The 17,075-nt window shown below is 52.6% G+C and overlaps 1 protein-coding gene across 1 annotated transcript in view; it reads left to right on the top strand.

Annotated features, from left to right (window-relative positions):
• Window positions 1-17,075, top strand: part of FUBP3 (far upstream element binding protein 3) — a 53,057-nt gene that overhangs the window by 32,356 nt on the left and 3,626 nt on the right. Inside the window, exons 9-17 of the mRNA XM_007453131.1 lie at window positions 4,340-4,444; window positions 5,503-5,605; window positions 6,422-6,522; window positions 8,539-8,680; window positions 12,528-12,688; window positions 13,451-13,524; window positions 13,855-13,935; window positions 14,070-14,146; window positions 16,531-16,602. Of these exons, the coding sequence (XP_007453193.1) occupies window positions 4,340-4,444; window positions 5,503-5,605; window positions 6,422-6,522; window positions 8,539-8,680; window positions 12,528-12,688; window positions 13,451-13,524; window positions 13,855-13,935; window positions 14,070-14,146; window positions 16,531-16,602 (916 nt within the window). The remainder of the gene's footprint in view (window positions 1-4,339; window positions 4,445-5,502; window positions 5,606-6,421; window positions 6,523-8,538; window positions 8,681-12,527; window positions 12,689-13,450; window positions 13,525-13,854; window positions 13,936-14,069; window positions 14,147-16,530; window positions 16,603-17,075) is intronic.

Raw genomic sequence — 17,075 nt, 5'->3', positions numbered from 1 at the left:
TCCCCCCGGCTCTCTTTCCCCTTCCTGGGCGCCTAGAGCATTCATTGAATGCTGGCTCTCTTGTGGTTCTTTTCCCTCCCAAAGACAAGCCAAACGGCTCCTGGGACAGATTGTGGACCGCTGTCGGAATGGACCTGGCTTTCATAATGACATAGACGGCAACAGCACGATCCAGGAGATTCTCATCCCTGCGTCTAAAGTGGGGCTGGTCATCGGCAAGGGAGGGGAGACAATAAAGCAGTTGCAGGTGCGTGAGCCCTTGGCAGAGCAGCACTCGACAGCCCTCATCCTCCTCCATCTTCCCGGGTTGGGAGGTTCTGTCCGGCTTTGGCGTGTCTCAGCTGGGCTGGCTGTGCACCACGGTGCAGAGCTCCCCTCAAAACCTCTGCCCGAGTGCCTCTGCGGATCTGAACATTTTCTGTGGCCAGGCTCGATGCCAGCTGTGACGCCAAGGCCTGGGGTCCCCGTGAACTGGCAGCAGCCACTGTGGCGATGAAGCCCTGTTAGGACTCTCAGATAAAAATCCTGTGTCCAGAGCCAGGGCCCTGACCCAGGAGCACTCTTGCTCGTTAGTGGTGAGATCGGAGTTATGCTCATTTACTTTTCTAAGGCTCAGGGTCCTCGTCTGTAAGAGCAGGGAGGTGCCGGCCTCGCCGTTGTAATGAGCTAAAGCAATACCCGTTATTTTGATTTACGTGAGACCCTTAGTGCAGAGCCTGCCACTGAGTAAATGCTCCGTGAACATTTGCTGCTCTGAGCTCCAGAATCCCTCACATGAGACACTTGGGCCAAACGTGTTGTAGAATTTAATACCCCCAGCAAGTTTGGGGGCTGCATCCCGTGACCAAGTGCAGGTTTTCGGGCTAACCTACCAGTCACACCCCATGAGAGGAGGGGCTGGAAGCGCGCTCACATGAGTTCAGGTTAGTTTTCCTGCCACACTTAGTTCGGAGCAAACTCTTCTTTCCGAGCTCTGGGCTTTCAAAGTTGCGGGTCGGAGTTGTGGCCTGCCTGTGTGCTCTCGTATAGCCCAGTCCTCGGATGTGGAAGACATTCTACCGTGGACTCCTAAGAGTTCAGACTTTATAGAGTCCCAGAATCCAAATTTTGGTGCCGCGCTCATCGGCCCTGGAGCCTTCGGTAGCTTGCTCAGAGCTCTCCTCTGTGAGGTCGGGAAGTGGTGGCCCTTCCCTCCCATTGCTGTGCGTGAGCTCTGACCACGTGACGTTAAATAGATTGTCTAGCTCAGTGCTTAGCATTTTGTAAAAGTAGCTCATCCATATTCAGATATTCCAGGAACTGGAAAGGGAGGACAGTTTCGGGAAACGGTTTTCTCTGTCAGGCTCGGACGCCCTCAAGCACGGCGTGTACATCAGCATTCTCGGAGGCCAGCCTCACGGGCCGGATCAGAGAGCAGTGCCTTTGGTAGTGGGGCATGTCTTACTGTGGACACGACCCGACCCGTGCAGCTTGTGCCATCCTGCGTGCCTCTTGCTGACAGTGAGGGCTGTACCGGTGTGTGTGCCCTCACAGGAGCGGGCAGGCGTGAAGATGGTCATGATCCAGGACGGCCCGTTGCCCACGGGAGCAGACAAGCCTCTGCGCATCACCGGAGACCCATTTAAAGTACAGGTAGGAGAGAAACCATGGGTCGGGCAGGTCCTGGGTGTGGCGGGATCACTTGGTAGGACTTGTAGAGCCTTTATGTCATTCCAGAAATTATAAAACTGGGTGGGTGCTCCTTGAGCTGTTTCCCCAAACCAAGTTTGGTGATGCAGAGAATGGGGCTGTGCTGCCTAGTACCAGAGCTGCTGGCCACGTGGCTGTTGGAATTTGTTCAGATTAAATAAAAAGTGAGTTCCTTATTTATACTGGCCATGTTTCAGCACTCAGAGTGCTCAGAGCCACATGTGGATGGTGGCTGCCGTCAGGGCAGCCCATGTACAGGACTCGTCCATAGATGCAGAAGGTTTTATTGGCTGGCACAGCTCTGATCAGATGCAGTTTTCGACGTTGAGCTGTGGTCAGCTCAGATGCAGGCTCCCTCTGGCTTTTATTTGTTTGTTCTCTCAACCCATTTTTACAAGATCACTGGCTGAGGTGGAAGGTGACTGAAGGTGCCAGTACCACACAAGGCACGTGTGTGCCCTCGTAGCAAGCGTCCTGTGTGCCACAGAGGACAACCGCAGGTGCTGAAAGCAGGGGCTTAGGTCTGAATCACCCAGGTGCTCCATCTTCCAGCACCTGGGCTATTATCAGGAATGTGTGTGTGCTGTGGGTGTGGGAGTGTGTCTGTCCCCGTGAGACATGAATGCTCTTTTTTCTGCCTGCTGCAGCCTGCCTGACCTTCGCTGCATTTAGGGTAGCTCCGGAGCGACACACCTTGGTGAGCCAACCCGTCAGCGACAGCTGTCCCTCTGCAGGGGCGTTGGGGCTTTGATCCAGCAGAGGTTACCAGTCTCTGGCAAAAGAATTCCCGTAGTTTTTTTTTTTTTTTTCCCGGTACCCGGGCCCCTCCCGGTTGTGGCCTCTCCCGCTGCGGAGCACAGGCTCAGCGGCCATGGCTCACAGGCCCAGCCTCTCCGCGGCATGTGGGATCCTCCCGGACCGGGGCACAAACCCGTGCCCCCTGCATCGACAAGCGGACTCTCAATCGCTACACCACCAGGGAAGCCCCTCCTGTAGTTCTTACTGCTGTCGTTCAGCTGAACTCAAATGATATCACTGGTAGTTCTTTTTTGGTCAGGGTTTCTATATGTAAAGTAATGATTTTAAAACAGGTTTGAGAGCCGGTGATTACAGTGGCTGCTTTGCTTAGGTTCCTGTCAGCAGTGCAGCCCTTCACTATCTACTGCCCTGTCAGGTCCCCCAGAGTTTCTAACCTCTTTAGATGTAAACAAGTGGACTTTAGTTAAAAAAAAAAAAAAAAAACAGACTGCACCTAATTTTCCTCACTCGGCTCGTGCAGTCCAGCCTGGGACTCCTCTGCTGTGTGTCGTAGAGCTTTTTGGACAGAGGGGAGAGCTGGCTGGACACAGAAAGCCTGCCTCCCAGAAGCCCTCCACTCCTGCCTTCTCCAGTGGAACGTTTGGCTTTATGTTTTGTAGAAAAAATACCTGGTCAAAGAGCTTATTTCATTGATGTTTCATGAATTTTCAGGAAAATTATTATAAAGAAAGGTTTTCAGTATTTTTCTTATTTTGAAACTGTGTATTCCATGTTTTTTATGATGAGAAAGCTGTCTGCTGTATTTAGGGTATATTGTTCTTTGGGTTTCTTTTTTTTTTCCCTCTTTCCAACTTTTTATTTTGAAAAACCTCAAATATATAGAAAAGTTGAAAAGATAGTGTAGCAAACATCTGAATACCCTCAACCTACTTACTGTTTTGTTTGTGTGTTTATGTTTTATTGTTTTTGCTTTACCATTTGTAAGTAAGTGTCAGATACTGTGAGTTTTTACTTCCAGATCCTGCAGTATGTATCTCCTAAGAATAAAACTTGCTTCTATAAAACCAGGCCTAAGAAAATAACGGTAATCCCATAACATCATATTATAGTCAGTCCATGTTCCAGTTTCTCCAGATGTCATGAGACGTTGCTGTTTTGGGTTTTCTTGTTTTCGTTTGGTTTGATTTTTCCAGAACTGGGACTCAGTTTCAGTTCTCACATGACCTTGAGTTGTGCACGGTTGCTCCTTAGCACGGCTCCTACGGGGTCAGTGCTGGCATGGGCGGGATGGACTGACTCAGGTGCGTTCTCGGGGGTGAGGACACTGAATGTGCCTTAGAGACAGCCAGGTGTTGAGGGAGGCTCTTGCCAGTTGGTAAGACGTTCGAGCTCTGAGTGCCAGGAGGTATTTTCGGGCTCCCAGGCTGACCTTTTCCCTTTCCCTCCCTGGAGCTTCTCTGCCATGGGATGCGTTGTTAATGTCTTCCTTCCCATGGAAACTGCCCACTGTCAGAGCTCTCAGACCCCACCCTTGCCCACTAGAAAGAAATGGCACGTCAGAAATATGGTGGAGCAACCATCATCAAGTTCTGACCCAGCCCCAATGTGCTGACCCAGCTGTGGCTTAGAAGACTGTGAACCCTTATCTGTGTGGACGCTTTGGACAGTGTAAGGAACACGTCATTTAAGATGTGATATACACGATATACTGCTCAGTAGCAGCCTGCCCGTGTCCCACGTAACAATAGTAACATGATATAGTGAGTTCTCCCACAGCTGAGCGCCTCCTGAGGCTTTAAGCCCAATTTAAGAGGGTTTGATCTTTCACCTGGTGTCATGTCTTTTTTCAGGATTTTGTTTTCCTTAATGCCTTTTATCTGTGTTTATGCAGCAAGCAAGAGAAATGGTATTAGAGATCATCCGAGAAAAAGACCAAGCTGATTTTCGAGGTGTACGCGGTGATTTCAGCTCCCGAATGGGAGGAGGCAGTATAGAGGTATGCTTGAGTTACAGGTTAGTAGGCAAGTTTAAGGTTGTAGGGCACCCTTCTGTTAGCTCTTTAACCTTGAGCAAGTTATTTAACTCTTATCTCACCTGCAAAACCCTCCAAGTACACTGGCTTCCCAGGGTGGGTGTGAGAAAGGAGTGGGACAGCCAGCTGTAGTGAGGAGCGCCAGCTGCACGCATTTCAGGGAATGGGGCCGTTCCCCCTGGTTGGGGGTTGTGCTTCAAAGCGCACCCCGCTGCCCAGATGAAGACCCAAGTCCAGGCTTTCGTGGTGACCTATGTTGTGATAGTATCAAACTCCTAAGCCTGTTTTACTGATGAGGCGGAATGGGATCGAAATACATCCTTGATGTCGGCTACAGCAAGGGTGAGCCCTGCCAACGTTATGCTTGGTGAAATAAGCCAGGCGCAGAAGGATGGGCGTTGTCATGATTCCACTTACATGAGGCACCTAGAATAGGCAAATTCATAGAGACGCAAAGTAAAGCAGAGGTTAGCAGGGGCTGGGGAAGGAAGCGCTGTGGTTTCACGGGAGTGCTCATTGGGGATGATGGAAAGGTTTGGGGTGTAGACATCTGTGGTGGTTACACAACATTGTGAGTGTGTTTAATGCCACTGAAGTGTGTATTTACAAATGGTTAAAATGATTAATACTGTGTTATATATATTTTACTACAATAAAAGAGTGAAGGAAAAGAAAAACATTTTATAGGACCATAGTATAATCAATGTGTATGGTACGTTAGTGTTTATTTCATAAAATTTGGAAGATAAATTTTTAATCTTAAAATTTTTTTTAATCTTTTATCTATGAGGTTTATTCTTACTTTACTTCATCTTTATAACTATTTTTGATCAGGTCTCAGACCTATTGGATGCATTTAATGGACAGGAATGCAGTCATCAACCACAGTATTTTTCCTAAGAGGAAAAAAAAATGCTTTATTGTATCATTTCCAGAAATGCACTGTGATAAAAATCATTGTATGTACACACACACACACAGGTTTGCAGAAAAACTCTGATGTTTTGTGTCTCTGTGCTTAGGTGTCTGTGCCTAGGTTTGCAGTTGGGATTGTAATAGGAAGAAATGGGGAAATGATCAAAAAGATCCAGAATGATGCCGGTGTGAGAATTCAGTTCAAACCAGGTAGGTTTTGATGGTTCTCAGAAGTCCTCGGCATTGTGAAGAATTAAAGAACACCTCACAAAACAAGGACTTTGTTATTAGCCCACTTGTGTTCTTTGCTCTCCCTCACCCTCTCTCTCTTTTGCAACATTCTGTTACCAAATTTCCAATTTAGGTTTGTCCTCTGGTCCCTCATTTCTTTCTGTGGATTTGCTGGCCGGGTCACCCTTCTTGTGCCAGAACACTCTAGCCCAGGGGTGTCCAGGCTTTTTTCTTTTTTTCCTTGGACTAGTAAAATTGGGGGGAATCAACATAGCATTTCCAGTTTTTAATTTTGCCAAGTAAAGACTTTAAAAAAAAAAACTGTTATTTTGATTTCATAAAATTAAAGATAACTTAAAACCGTTAAAAAAATCGTAAAATCAAGGACCGTTTTTTAAATTTTATAAATTTACCCTTATGAGCAAAATCATCTGCAATGTCTTTATTTCACTCATTTCTCTGAAGATGGGAAAACGTCATGATGGACTGCTTCTGGGAGGATACTGCTGTAGCTCAGCTCTGTTTTCCTTGGCACTTTTTTTTTTTTAAGGTTAATTTAGTTTCTATAGTGATATCTTTTTTAAATGGCTGTAATTGCATACGAAATGAGTATTGACGTGGATCACGCAAAAAGACGTAGCCATACACGTTTCCTATGCAGAAGATTCCCTGATACGGTGATGTTCTTATTACCCTCTTTGGCACTGGTAGGAACATTGATTGCAAATCAGATTGACGTTTGTTTCCTTCTGAAGTTGGGCTTTTCCTAATCCCATCTCTCACCTTCTTCCGCAGATGACGGTATTAGTCCAGAGAGAGCTGCACAGGTCATGGGACCCCCAGAGCGATGCCAGCATGCAGCACATGTCATCAACGAGCTTATTCTTACCGCCCAGGTGGGTCTGGCTCTCTGGAGCTTCAGTATCTCACCGGCAGAAGCAAGTGCCACCTGGGGCTCTCGGGGCAGCACCCTGGAGCAGTCACCCCCTCTCAAGTCACGGTTTTGGAAACCAGTACTCTTGTCAGTTACCTCCCTCCAAGATTATAGCCATGGGCTTCTCTACATCTGTCTCTTTCCCGCCTTCATTTTTGTTTTTGTTTTCCTGCTAGTTTATTATTCTTCTGCCTTTATTGTCTGAGAATCTAGACTTTTTTTTACAAAGTTCCTGACTATTTAAACTGTTTGTGGGATGTAACAGCGCAGATTGCCAGGTTTCAAACAGTTCAGTGTACCTAGTATAAAACTACAAGTAAAGTCTAATCTCAGCTTTAGAAGGCACTTCATGATCTGCCCAAATCCTAACACTGTCTTCATGCACTTGATTCCATGCACGTCTTTCTCTGGAATGTGAGCGGGCTTGTGTGATGCTGTTAGGATACACCTGCCCCCGTTGTAAATTGCTCTGGAGAACTACTGTAGCTGGTGGCAAGTTGGCGCATCATGTCCCCCAGGTGTGTAGGAAAAGTCTGAGAATAATAGGAGCTGAAGAAAGAAGCCAGAGATTAGAAATCACCATCCCAGCTCTGCCATTTTTCATGTGACCTTCAGCGAGCCTTTGAACTCCTCTTGGCGTAGTTTTTTCAGCAGCAAACCAAGGGGTTTGTACCAGGCGATGCACCCCACATGATCCCCTAAGTCATCTGGCGGCACCTGCTGACGTTACAGGTTTATAGACCCCACCCCCCACCCCAGATCTCCTGAATCAGAGTATCCAAGAGGGTGGCTTGGATCTCACCCACAGCCCCAGGCAGTTCTTAGGATGAGACAGGTTCAGAGAAGCGTCACTAATTCATCTCTGACATCCTTTTTAGTAGTAAGAACTGATGATCCCACGACTGCAAAGGCCGTGAGATGATGAGGGGACAGCTTGTCTTTGAGAATCTGTGGCATACCCAGAAAGTTGGCCACGTATTTGTGCTCTAACATAAATCCCTAAAATCACCTTGTTTACTTGTCATTTGTCGCTCACGAAAGCAGAGTGCAACAGAAAGCACTCCAGTGAGCTCGGCTTTCTGCTGGTTTCGATTCTGGGTAAACATTCAGTTTACCCTTACTCGACAGGAGCAGGCTGTGCCGAACGCCCGCTCAGCTTCTCCCTTCCGTGAAGGAGCTCTCAGCTTGACCAGGTTCGCCTTCAACCTTTCCAAGATTTTAAATGTTGCTGCTCCAAAGTGACTCAAAGGACAAAGGCTGGAATGGGGTGTTTCGCCCTCGACTGAAAGGAATCTTCCCCGCTTAGGTGTTGGTTGTGGGTTTCACTCTCTGGTGGGGAAACTGTGAGAATGAGTCGGGAGACTTCTCCAGCCCCGGACCGTGGGCGGATGGGCCTGGCTTGTTCCTCCCTCTCTTGGGGAGCGAGACAACCAATTTTTCTTTAAAACCCTTTTATTCTTTTTGCTGGTTGAACTGCAGGGTATTCTGACTCTTAGAGCGGTGTCTGAATTGTTCTCTGTAGCAACTTTGTCGGGGGAGGGTCAGAAGTCATCCTTGCTACTCATGTGTCACTTTCAAAAGCTCATAGCTCTTCAGCATCTAATATGTGGTTTCTGGTAGGCCCAGCATTGAGAAGAAAACCAGCTCCTGATGCCTGTAGATTAAGGCCCAGTAATTAAAACTGCAGGGATGAGGGCATTGGGCTTTAGACTTAGGAATTTATATCTGCCTGTTTTAGTTGGATGTGTTTGTGCTGTTTATGTAACCACGTGATTTATCCGCGCGCGTCGTCTTGGATGTGCCTGTGATTTGTTAATTCTGCTTGTAAAGAGCACTTCAGAATCTGAAATGTGGAAAGGTGCTCAGGTTCTAATGTGTGGCGTTGATTACATCCTGTCACTTAACCTCCTCCCCAGAGATGAAAAATAGTGCTGGTGGCAGTGACAGAAATGTCACCTGAGCTTTGCTTCCTTCCCAGGAAAGAGATGGCTTCGGAGGCCTGGCGGTAGCCAGAGGAAGAGGCCGTGGCCGCGGTGACTGGAGCGTGGGAAACCCTGGTGGCATCCAGGAGATAACCTACACAGTGCCGGCAGATAAGTGCGGCCTCGTCATAGGCAAAGGTAAGAGGCGGTTGCTGGAGTTCGGCGTTCCCCTTCCAGGTGTTGGACCTGAGAGCAGACAGGCTACGTGCAATACCTTTGAAGCACAGAGTTCCTTCTGTTTGCTGCACTTGACTGAGGGGCCAGGTCCGAGGCATCACCTGCCTCTTCGGCAGGAACCGTCCTGGGCGCGGGCCCTCGTGAATGGGGCAGAGCCAGCACTTCATTACAGCGTGTAAACAGATGGGCAGGAAGACCCGCTGCCTATGGAAGCAGCGTAGGTGGTTGAAGAGGCGCCCTGAACAGGTGCGGGGCCTCTTGAGTGTTTGTCGATCGACTGATTGGTGATTAACTCACCTCCAGGGAGCTTAGAGGAACCGTTAAGATAATTTCCTCAAGCGAAGGTTGCTTTCTGACGAGTGCGTCACTTTTTTCCTTACTGGATTTGGGTATTTGTTCTCTATTGACACAACATGTGAAAGTGGTTTTTATCTTTTCAACATATTTACCAAGAGTATCAGGCACCCTGTGGAGGGAAATAAAGATTGATTTGTTAGTTGTTTCTAGGCATTTTAGAGGACGTTAGGTAGAAACCCTCATTAATGGCTAATGTGGCTCCTTCCTGTCCTTCAGCGAAGAGCGAGGGAGAGAGCAGGCAGGTTTCTAGGCCATTGTTGCTGGCTCACCTGGGCTGTCCTTGACCAAGGAAGACTGCTGAGAGCAGGTCTGGGGCTCCCAGAGCAGTAGGCTTAGCTTCTCTGCTCTCTAAGCAAAGCCCTTGCCCTGGTGGGAAACTCATGTTCAGCATTGGGTTTTGTATTTGCCTGTTTATTCCCTTTGTGTGTGTTTGACAACATATGGAAGAAATAAATACAATTCTCTTCCTAGAGTTTCCCCAGTTTCTGTGATCACCAGACATCTCTTAGCTGTTGGAGGGGTGCTAGCATCCCGTGGAACCTGACTTGGGAACGTCTTCACCAGCAGAAAGCTGAGGCTACCGTGGCACGTCCTCACGAGCTGGCACAGGGCTGGAATTCCTCCTGTCCCCCTCATTCACCTCCCAGAATCTGCACTGGGTCCCACTCTTGGACAGTGTGTGTTTCATGCTCTTTTAAAATGTTTGTCTCTTGTATCTGTGTTGTCTCTTGGGTGGTTAACCTCTCAGAGGTGGTAGGAACAACGTAGGTTTGTTTTAATTTTCTGGCAGGGCGTACATGCTGGGAGGTGTTTAATGGACATTGTTGGCTGCCCAAATGCTGTGATAAGTCAGACGTGCTGCCCAGACCATCAGCTGGCCTGCTGCCATGCGGTTAAATCCAGCTGATGCCTGGAGTTCAAGAATCAGATCTAGGTTTTTCTGTGCTTTTTGAGAACCGTTTTGTCAACGAGGTTTTCAGGCGAAGTGTCTTCTCTAGACCTGGCGGAGCCTTTCTGTCTTCACTGTGACAGTTCCTCCTAGTCAGTGAAACCCCGGTGCTCACAGGACAGTCGCTCATAGCGTGTCCTCCACAAAGCCATCCTGAGCGATCCCCAGAGGGAAGAGACAGCAGAACGTAGCAGTAACTGATGCTGTGTCCTGGTGCTCCAGTAGCAGCCTTGGGAAGCCAGGCTAAGTTTCATTTAGGCAGGAGCAGGGGTCTTTCTGTAACTCGCTGCCCCAGGGGCTGGGTATGAGGTCTCCCTGTTTCTTGGGAAAGGCGCGGGGTGAGGGGAGCCACACGCAGGCAGGCCCTGCAGCCCTTGGACAGACGCTGCACCTCCCTGGGCCCCTGCTGGATTTCCATGATAAATACAGCAATAGTGACAGATAGTGTGGCCAGCCCTGCTCTTGTCAGCCGAGCCTTTTAGCAGGTTTGATTAATTGCTTTACGATTTCACATCCAGCCGGGGGCCACTGGTGGGTCGCTTCTGCCCCCCCGTCAGGTGGAAGAATGGAGCAGGCTGCTGAATGAGCCTGAAGACGGCCACCATGTGCCAAGCTGACAACCTCATCTTAAAGGAAGATGAACTTAAATTAACTCCTTCCGGCCCCGTGCAGTTTTGCGGTGCCTCCTCGCCTTATTAGCATGGACCTGAGGCCTCAGGGAGGAGTTGGGGGCTGCTGGTCTAAGTGCCTGATGGAGGGGAGCCGGTCTGGGCCCGTGGGCTTCTGCGTTCCAGACACGCGCGCCCTTCCGTGCTTTTGTCTCCGGGACCGAGTGGTCTGGGCAGAGGGTGGGGTGGGGGTCCCTTCAAGTGCCGGGTGTGCAGTGGGAAGGTATCCACCTATTCTTAGCTCTTCGCAGCTCCCTAAGAACACTCCTGCCTAGGAGCGAAGCTGCTTACTTGTCATGATGCAAAGGAGGTAAAATTCATGACCTGAGTAAAGGTCGGTAGTCGTGGGGCTGGGAGGGGCTTGCACGTACCTGGAAGCAAAGTGAAGCTGCTGAAGACGCTCTGCGACTCTCTTGCCTTGGCTGGTGCTGCCCCTGAGACCACGTGTTGGCTCAGGGCTCAAGGTAGATAACACAGGGCCACCTCCCCTAAACTGCAGCAGATCTTTTAAGAAAACCATGCATACAACAGTTTGGTCTGCTGGGCTTTTCTTTTTTTTAACTTGCTTTTAAACTTAAAACTACCCTAAACCAAGCTAACATCCTGCCCAGACTAACGTTTGAACCAAGCTTTCTTGAATGCCGACAGTCTCCTGGTTTCCTTACTACGGTGTAAGGGCCGCTCACACTTCCTTCAGGAAGAATGGCTGGACCCAGGCTCCATCTTTGCATCCTGACCCTCGTAGAATCCCATCATGCTTTCTGGATGAGATGAGCCGTGCCTGCTGTTTGGTGTCCCTTACTTACCTACTCCTCGATGCTTTTGTTCAGACGTGGCTTTCCAGCAGGGCCAGTGGGGGCAGGTTGGGAGTTTGAAGGATTGTGGACGTGTTACAGTGAAACGAGAAATGTCACTGCAGCTTAGTTTCGACTCTGGGTGGGGAGGGGTGACACAGAGACTGGCCTTTAGTCTTCGCTTTGACCCTTTGGGGCTCCCTGGTACCCTGCATCAGATTTTATACACATCGTCTTTTTCCAGTTCTGCAAAACTCTGTGCTCCAAGTTTTCCTTGAATTCTGGCTCTGCCACCCCAATTGAGCAGAGCTGATCTGTAAGTTCTGTGAAATTTGAAGAGAAGAATCAAACCATTGTTACGCTGGTGGAGCTTTTGTTACGCAAATTTCATTAAGAGACTGGGACTCTCACAGGTTTTTCAAAGAGTCCAACTACATTTTCATTAGCCCCACTCCACCCAGGCCTCTGTGACCTCCATTCTCAGGCTGCCACTCTGTCTAGACCTGTCCCCCCCCGCCCCCCACGAAGGAAGAAGAGACTTGAGAGGAGACAGGATGGGATATTAAAGGCTTGAGTGGGCTCTGGGTATTGTTGGGGCCTGTGGCCGTCTGTTTGACCTGTGGAGGGCGGGAGACAGCAGTGCGGTGGCCCACACCGGGGCTGAAGGCCCGCATTGTGCCATGGAGGGGCCATCAGGTCACCATTCTCATGCTGAGAAGGATGGAGTGCCGGAGCTGAGCTCACTGTGTGCAAATCTGTGGGCCAAGGCCCAGACCTGGTTTCTGGGCCACTCCAGGCCTCTGCATAGGACACTGAGATGGAGACCAGCTGGTGCCACGTGGTGTCATTGCGCCTCAGCTTTGCTTCACAAGTCTGGCTTCACAAATGAGACAGCTCTGGTTTTTACAAGAGCCGTTTTAAAGTATAAATGGCAAGTGCTTGTCTACTCTTAGGATGAGCACTGGTGTGCAGAAAACACCCATATTCCTCCTCTGGAGGAGAGAACTGTAGCCACTTATTCTTCTGTGTCCTGCCCACAGGGGGTGAGAACATCAAAAGCATAAACCAGCAGTCAGGAGCACACGTGGAGCTTCAGCGGAACCCCCCTCCCAACACGGACCCCAACCTGCGGATATTCACCATCAGGGGGGTTCCTCAACAGATTGAGCTGGCCAGACATCTCATAGATGAGAAAGTTGGCGTACGTACAAGGTCCTTTCCCCACCTGGCCTGATAGGAGCTGGGTTTTCATTTGGATGGTGCCCAAGGCACCTGCTTCTCTCCAGAACCTGGTACTTCCTGTGGCTCTCAGTCCTCGCGTGATGTGAGGGCAACAGCTCCCTCCCACTTTGCTGAGGGGGAAGGTCGGGGCGCAGGGACACCAGGGCCAGGCCCAGACGCGCAGAGCTTGCCCAGGCCACCGCAGCTCAGGCCCCGAGCCGTTGACCCTGCAGGCGTAGATGAGCAGCCAGGGGCGGCAGCCTTTCCCCAGCACTGCCCCCGGACTCCCACTGGCATCGCCCTGGCGGCCAGCCCTGCAGGCAGCGTTCATTGACTCTGGCTTTAGTTTCAGGCACCTCAAAGCAGATAAAGAAAGGGAGTGTTGATGGAGGACAGATTGGCCACTGCTCACCTCAAAGGGGACGTAGAATGGCAGAAAGCTGTGGGCCAGCCTAAATTGACGGGAGAGTCAGCAGGTTGGTCCCTACCCCCAGGGTTACATGCTAGGGCAGTTGTGGTGGTGCCAGGACTGGCTGTGTGGTGGTATCGGTCGCTCAAGGGGCAGAAGCTGTTTCTGCAAGTAAAGCCCACTGTGGGCGAGGAAGGCTAGTGCGAGTGCCATAGGGTATCTTTACTTCACTTGTCTCTCTCCCCGAAAGCTGTGGTTTGCCTCGGGGTGGGCCTGGGCAGAGGGTGCAGGCGCAGCCGACAGGAGGTGAGAGTTCCCTCTGTGCCCTGACAGGGTGCCAGTCTCGGAGCGCCCGGAGCCTTCGCACAGGGCCCCTTCAGCCAGCCACCTGCCGCGCCGCATCAGAAGTGAGTCTTTTCTTGGCTGGAAGAACTCACTGCCCCCAAGGGGTCCTCCTTTTCCGGCTACTTCCGGGGAGTGCCAGCCGGAAGCCGCAAGTTCTGGGCGGGGGCAGGACTCCTCTCCTTCTCTCTCACTGGTGGTCCCTCTGGCCTGTCTGTTGCTCAGTGACCAGTGCTGGGGCGAGAGCCTTCCCGGAGGGCGGAGGGTCTTCTGGTCCCGCCAGCATCCCCAAGGAGAGCTCACCGCCCTGGGGCTGGGTGGCGGGAGGGGTTTTTGTTTGTTTGTTTTTGCAAAAGCCGTTGTATTGTCTTTATTTGTTTTCCACTTTCTTTTAGCACCTTTCCTCCGAGGAGCTCGGGGTGCTTCCCAAACATGGCCGCTAAAGTGAACGGAAGCCCTCACAGCGCGCCTGTGAGGTGGGTGGGCCGCCTTTACTCCGCCCTGCCGCGTCTCCAGCAGAGGGCGCTGTGCTTGCCGCGGGGGCGGGCGCGGGGGGCTGGGGGTGGGGGGCTGCGGCCCGCCCTGGAATGAGTCCTCTTGTCCTCCGCAGTGGTCCTCCTGCCTTCCTGACCCAGGGCTGGGGCAGCACCTACCAGGCGTGGCAGCAGCCCACACAGCAGGTTCCAAGTAAGTGACTCGGGAGGAGGTGGGATGCCCCCGGGGACAGGCCTGCTGGGCTCATCTCCAGCTGGGCGGGGGCAGGGGGCCCGCCTCTCTCCTGGCCCACCTTCTCAGCTGCAGCCTTCCGTCACTCTGGTCCCCCAGAAAGAGGTCCGAAAGGCCTGTGGGCCCTGAGAGTGCGGTTTGACCTGAGCCCCTCCTGCCCCTCGGCCCCTTCCACCGCTGCAGCCTCTTCAAGCAGCCCTGCCTAGTGGGTGCCCCGCCTGCTCCCCTCCTCTGGCCTCAAGGTGGCCCTTCTCCCTCTCTCCTCCCCAGCACCATCTTAGAAAGGGGCTCTCTAGCTCCTGAACTTCCAGAAAGCGCATGGTTAGAGAATTTGCTCTCTAAGAAAACTGATTGTAAAAGAGAAGGTTCCCGTTGGAATTAAACCCCCTCCCACTCTCCGGCCCCCACGCCAGCTTCAGGAGTCATTCTTGAGTTTTACTGCTGTTAGAGCCCATCTTGCACAGCCTTCCCACCAAAAACAAAAAAACCTTACCTTAGGTTCTTTTGACGTCTGAAGGGCCAGCCTGGTGGTGTTTGGAAAGCGCTCTTCAGCACGTCTGCAGTCTGCAGGCTCCCCTCGGAGCGCCAGGCTGCAGGACACGTGCTGCAACTTTGCCCACAAGGGGCTGGGCCCGGGGTTCCACCCCTTTCCCCTTGAGCAGAGTGCTGGGTGTGAGACCCTGCCCCGGGGCGCCTGGTCAGGTTCACAGCTGGAGAAGCCCCCCCACGGGTCTGGAGCAGTGCTGGGCAGCCTGAGGCATGTCCCCGCTTCTCTAGGGCTCCAGTTCTGTCATCTGTGAGATGAAGGGTTTGGATTTGATTTCTAAAGTACTTGTGAGCTCTGAAATTGCATGGTTGTTTGTTCCCTCTCTTCCCCCTTTCTTACGAAACACCTTAAACGTGCAGAATATCTTAAAGAACTTCACCACGGACACCTACACGCCACCCAGATTCCACCACCCCCACCCCCACCCCCCGTTTCACTGTGCTCACTTATTCCGCAGCCCGGGCGTGTTTCGCTTCCTCCTGTTCTGTCAGGGGGCACCCCCAGGGTGCGAGGCGACCCAGATAGGGTTCCCCAGCGCCCATCGCCCAGGACAGAGGACGTGGGAGAAGCCCTAGACTGTGGGGAGGCTTTGCGTTGAAGCTGCAGGGGACACGGCCACCCCCGTGCAGGGGGCGGTTCCCGCAGAGCCCGCCCCGCTACCTCCTCAGGCCAGGCGGGCGAGGAGTTGGCAAAGGCACGTGGGCTGAGCGAGAGAAAACGCAGCTAGCGCCTGCCCCGTGCCCCGCGCACCTGCCTTCACCTGTGGTGTCCCTTGGTTCGTTCCGGGGAATGGAGAATTGGTTTTGGTCAGAAGAAACATCCCACTTGCCCACAGCCTCCGTGTCTGAGGGGGCAGTTTCTGCTGCCGCGTTGCCCAGGCCTTGCCTTCTCCTGGCGCCAGCGTCCAGGTCCGAGTCCTGTCCTGCCGCAGTGCGCGGAGGAGGAGTCCCCCCCACACACACACCGACTGTCCTCGTACCTGCGCCCCTCCTCAGCCTTGAGGAAATTAACTCTTGGGGAAAGCACTGTGCCGTGAAATGTGTTTTTGAGCACGTCCTTTCTGCCTGCTGCAGGCTGTGATTGTAACCGAAAAAAGGACGTGCCGGGGGTGAGGGTGGGGGCGCCCTTGGCAGAAGGAGGGTCCCGACTTACAGCTGTGGCCACGTGTTTTAAACACTACCTGCCCTCCGTGCCCCTGGGCAGGCTGCTGCTCTGCTCCCCCCAGCCCAGCCTTTCTGCCCCCAGTGATGTGGAGAGGAGGGCGGGGACGACCCCCAACACGTCCTAACCCTCACCCCAGACAGGCGCGAGGCTGGGGGTCAGGTGTGTACCCCATCTTCTGTCGTCACCTTGAGCGCAGTCTCTGGACACTTTCCCTGTGTGTCCCCTGTAGTTCTCTTCGTGCAAAGGCAAAGCCATCAGTCCTTGAACAGAAGGGCCAGGGAAAGGGAGTGGTCAGCGCCATTTGGATGCTCTGTCGGTTTGCAGGCCAATCCAGGGAGCCCCAGATAGCACTCTGGCCCTGGGGGCTCTGCTCGTGGCAGCCCAGAGTCCCCGACTGAAGGGAGTTGAGGCCCTGCCTGCTGGTCGCCCTTGCGGGGCAGCTGTCTGCCAGCCGCAGCCTCGCTGGCCTGGGTGGAGGCCCTCTTGGGGGTCGGCCTGGCTCCTCCCCCAGTCCCCCGACCCCGGGCCACAAGGGCAAGGGAGTGAGTGCAGAGAGCAGGGCGTGGAGCCTGCGGGCTGGGGGCCGAGGCTCCAGGAGCCCGGAGGCCTGACTGCTTTTGTGTTCTTCGCACAGGCCAGCAGAGCCAGCCGCAGAGCAGCCAGCCTGACTACAGCAAGGCCTGGGAAGACTACTACAGGAAACAGAGTGAGTGCGCTGGCGCTTCTCAACAAGCAGCTCCCCGGCCACACGGCCCCCAGGACTGTAGGCCTCAGAGGCCGTGGTTCCCTGACCCCTTTTCTCTTTCCCGCTTTCCCTGTGTGAGTCGGATCTCCGCGTCCACCTTTGCCACCCTCTCCCCACGTGTGCCTGTCAGGGGAGACGCACAACCCTCCTTTGCCGTCCTCCAGCCCTCGCGCTTCTCTTCTGGACTCCAGAGGGCCCGGAAGGGCATGGCACCTATCCTCAGGGACAGTCCCAGCCTTGGCCGTCCACTTGAGAACCCCTTGGTTAGGACTCGGACCAGCCGGGAGCCGTTTCCTGCCTGCCTTGCGGTCTTGCCGCTGCCCGGCTCTAAGGCCGCTTCAGGACAGGCGAAGAGGAAGGGCGCGGTGAGCCTGAGCAGGGAGTCCGGGGTCGGAGTGGGCGCCGAGTTGCTTTTCTTCCAAAGTAAGCTCTTT

This window comes from Lipotes vexillifer, unplaced genomic scaffold (genome assembly GCF_000442215.2).
Source record: "Lipotes vexillifer unplaced genomic scaffold, Lipotes_vexillifer_v1.1 scaffold149, whole genome shotgun sequence".
Lineage (NCBI taxonomy): Eukaryota > Metazoa > Chordata > Mammalia > Artiodactyla > Lipotidae > Lipotes > Lipotes vexillifer.
This window is presented reverse-complemented; position numbering and strand designations above follow the sequence as displayed.